The sequence below is a fragment of the Octodon degus genome, unplaced genomic scaffold (assembly GCF_000260255.1).
Source record: "Octodon degus isolate 3935 unplaced genomic scaffold, OctDeg1.0 scaffold00019, whole genome shotgun sequence".
NCBI lineage: Eukaryota > Metazoa > Chordata > Mammalia > Rodentia > Octodontidae > Octodon > Octodon degus.
This window is the reverse complement of record NW_004524595.1, coordinates 7,753,051-7,757,094: the sequence shown is the minus strand read 5'-3', so window position 1 is coordinate 7,757,094 and position 4,044 is coordinate 7,753,051. Positions and strand designations below refer to the sequence as shown.

At 37.5% G+C, this 4,044-nt stretch overlaps 1 protein-coding gene across 7 annotated transcripts in view; it reads left to right on the top strand.

The window, feature by feature from the left end:
• The window catches only part of Ncoa1 (nuclear receptor coactivator 1), a 333,365-nt gene that overhangs the window by 252,523 nt on the left and 76,798 nt on the right, over positions 1-4,044 (top strand). For all 7 annotated transcript variants that reach the window (XM_023710899.1, XM_023710898.1, XM_023710900.1 and 4 more), the window contains one exon: positions 350-1,673. In XM_023710899.1, coding sequence (XP_023566667.1) covers positions 350-1,673 — 1,324 coding nt within the window. The remainder of the gene's footprint in view (positions 1-349; positions 1,674-4,044) is intronic.

The window sequence follows — 4,044 nt, the reverse complement described above, 5'->3', positions numbered from 1 at the left end:
AAAAAAAAAAAAAAAAAAAAAAAACAGTGAAACTAAGTTTAGAAAAGTTTCAAAGTATACCTGTTAGATTTTTTTCCGTTGCTAAGAAAGACTTCTTTTTCATGTAACTGGACTGTTACCAAATGAAAGGATCTGTAAGCACTATTTTCTAGGAAGTGGTAAAGACATTTCACAGTTGTACTAACAGTCCACTGCTTTCTTAATTTAAGATGACATAGAAGCTCTGTACTCCATAGTTTGCAACATTAATGAGCTTGCATCATTGGTCTTGTGTTATAATATACGTGATTAAAATATTTTAATGTAAACAAATGAAAATGTTTGAATAATAATGTCTTTTCCCCCCTAGGGAACACAGTGGTCTTTCTCCCCAAGATGACACTAATTCTGGGATGACAGTTCCCCGAGTAAACCCCTCAGTCAATCCTAGTATCTCTCCAGCTCATGGTGTGGCCCGTCCATCTACATTGCCACCGTCCAACAGCAACATGGTATCTACCAGAGTAAACCGCCAACAGAGCTCAGATCTTCATAGCAGCAGCAGTCATACTAATTCTAGCAACAACCAAGGGAGTTTTGGATGCTCACCTGGAAATCAGATTGTAGCCAATGTTGCCTTAAACCAGGGACAGGCCAGTTCCCAGAGTAGTAATCCATCTTTAAGCCTCAATAATTCTGCTATAGAAGGTACAGGAATTTCCCTAACGCAGTTCATGTCTCCAAGAAGACAGGTTGCTTCTGGCTTGGCAGCAAGGCCCAGGATGCCAAACAATTCATTTCCTCCAAATATTCCAACTTTAAATTCCCCAGTTGGCATGACAAGTGGTGCCTCCAATAATAGTAACCGACCTTACTCAAATATCCCAGTAACCTCTTTACAGGGTATGAATGAAGGACCCAGTAATTCTGTTGGCTTCTCTGCCAACTCTCCAGTTCTCAGGCAGATGAGCTCACAGAATTCACCTAGTAGATTAAATTTACAACCAGCAAAAGCTGAGTCCAAAGATAACAAAGAGATTGCATCCATTTTAAATGAAATGATTCAATCTGACAACAGCTCTAGTGATGGTAAACCTTTGGATTCAGGGCTTCTGCATAACAATGACAGACTCTCAGATGGAGACAGTAAATATGCTCAAACTAGTCACAAGCTAGTGCAGCTTTTGACAACAACTGCAGAACAGCAGTTACGGCATGCAGATATAGATGCGAGCTGCAAGGATGTACTGTCCTGCACGGGCACTTCCAACTCTGCTTCTGCTAACTCCTCAGGAGGTACTTGCCCTTCTTCTCATAGCTCACTGACTGAGCGGCACAAAATTCTGCACCGGCTCTTACAAGAGGGCAGCCCCTCAGATATAACCACTTTGTCTGTGGAACCTGATAAAAAGGACAATGCATCTACTTCTGTGTCAGTGACTGGACAGGCCCAAGGGAACTCTAGTATAAAACTAGAACTAGATGCTTCAAAGAAGAAAGAATCAAAAGACCATCAGCTCCTGCGCTACCTTTTGGATAAAGATGAGAAAGACTTAAGATCAACTCCAAACCTGAGCCTGGATGATGTAAAAGTGAAAGTAGAAAAGAAAGAACAGATGGATCCCTGTAACACAAACCCAACCCCAGTGACCAAACCTGCTCCTGAGGAAATTAAACTGGAGTCCCAGAGCCAGGTAGGCAATTTCTCACTTCACAGGATGCTCATTCCTAGGTATTTTCATTTCTTTTACTTCAGCCATACACCAAGTTTGGATTCATGGTATGTTTTGTTCTGTCCATGGGGTATATACCAAGAGGTTAGAATAGTATCTGATTGAAAAAGCAAGATGCAGAGACCAGGATTCGACCCCCAGTGTGCCATGCCAGCCCTATCCCCAGGGTGCACTGAGACAGCGACTGTGACTGGGCATGGTGGTGTGCGCCTATAATCCCAGCACTTGGGAGGCTGAAAACAGGAGGATCACTGCGAGTCCAATTTGTGTAGTAAGACCCTGTAGACCCTATACTAAATACAAAAGAAAAGAAAAGCATAGGATAGCCTCAGAAGTTTTCTTTTGAACTTTAGAGGACTGCAGGGCTCATGTGACACTTAAAAATGTAGATTTTTCTTTCTATAAAGTCAGAGTTCACTTCTTTAGACATTTCAAAAATACCTTCCTTGCTCCCTTCGCACAATCCCACATACTAAGTTGAACTCTGTTTAGAACCTAGAAATCTGCCTTTTAAAGAAGTTCTTGAAAGAACAGTGACACATAACTAAGTTTGGTTTTTTTGTTTGTTTGTTTTTTTTCTCATTTTTTTAAATTTAATTTTTTAATAGATTGCAAATTGAAAATAAATTATTTACAAACATAAATGAATATAACAATAAAGATTGTCCAAAATAAAAATGAAGAAAGAATTTACGGATCAGTCATAATAGTTCACTGCCAAAACCAAGAAATGTATATTCATATAATTAGAATTCTCAAAGTAGAAAGTAGGCAATAAATATTTAAAGATTTAAAATTTCTGAATTTAGTTCAACTTATAATACTGCATTTCCAAGAAAAATGAACCTTTTGCACAAGAAACTTAAATAAAATCATATCAAGATACACAAAAATGAAATTGTCCAAAACTTATTTTTTTTTAGCAGTCTTACTATGAGGACATCCATCCTTTAGTTTTATTTGTTCAGTTTTCCCTTTTTTAAAAAATTGAGAAACAAATATAAATGAGACAGTTTCAGAGCTGATTAGTAGGACAGTTTGGTTAATCAATATGTTGTACATTGTTATCTTCTTAGTGGTTATCCATAGTACAAGAAGCAGACAGGATATTTTGTCCAAACGCTGTTAGTATACCTCTTTCTTCTCATTGAATTAAGCGAAAGTAGCTGTATATCGATCCTATTTTGTATATATAAATACAAAATGATCTTTCCTTTGTATCCCCCCCTTTTTTTTTCAGTCCTGTCAGAGGTGGATATTCTTTTGGCATCTAAATACTATGGGTGTTTGAATTCAGCTAAACAATCCAACACTGTCTAGCAGTCTATAATTTTAGTGGGTTATCCTCAGAAGTTATTGACTTGAGACTTTTACAGTTCATTGTATTAACATGGCTTTACTTTATATACCTCGTTTTTATACTTTTCTGCTGGATGGTTAAGACCAAGATAAAGCAAGACCTATATAACAACAAATGTAACTTTTGTATCTGATAAGGTCAGTCAAGTACCCTCAGCATTTATCCTGTAGCCCTGTACCGCACTTTGTAGATCCTTTGTCATTGTCAGCCATGAGGATGAGTCACGGCCATTGCTTGACCAATTTACTCTCTGTGAAAGCCTGAGAGAATGTTTTTTGTCTCCATGTGACTCTCCCCAGGCACACTGTACATCATTGATCACATTCCTCTGTGGCTCCATAATCTCCTTGATCAGAAAATTTGGAGTACAACTGAGTTACATGATGTTACAGTACAGGTTCTCCTATGTCCCAAGTCTTCACCGACCTTGAAAGGCCAGGGCCAAAATGTTGGCTGACCTTGCAGCCCTTCCTTTTCTCCAGTTTTGATCTGCTAACTTAAGTTGTCAACCTTCCAAAAGAGAAGCTTATTATTAACCTGCAATATATGCAGTTTGGTTTACCCTGTCCATCTAAATATCAAACATCTTTGGCGTATCATGGAACGGGTATTTTCTATCAAATATTGATATGTTGAACTTTAAGTCCTTACAGAATATGAAGGAAAAATAATTTTAAAAAAGTAGAAATGAGCGTTTACATATTTTTACAAAGAAATTTAGCAATCTAACCATATACAGAATTGTAACAGGAAAGACCTGTGACATTTTTTTTCTTATTCTTGTGTCTTTTTTTTTCATTTATTATCCTTTACAAAAAAATAAAACCTTTACTTAAGAGACATTATGGCAATAAATGGTATGTCATGACAAGAAGTATGCATTTCACGAATGGCTAGCGATGTGGAGCATTTTTTCATATATTTATTCGCTTGTTTAATTTCTTCCTCTGAGAAGCGTGTGTTCATCTCAGA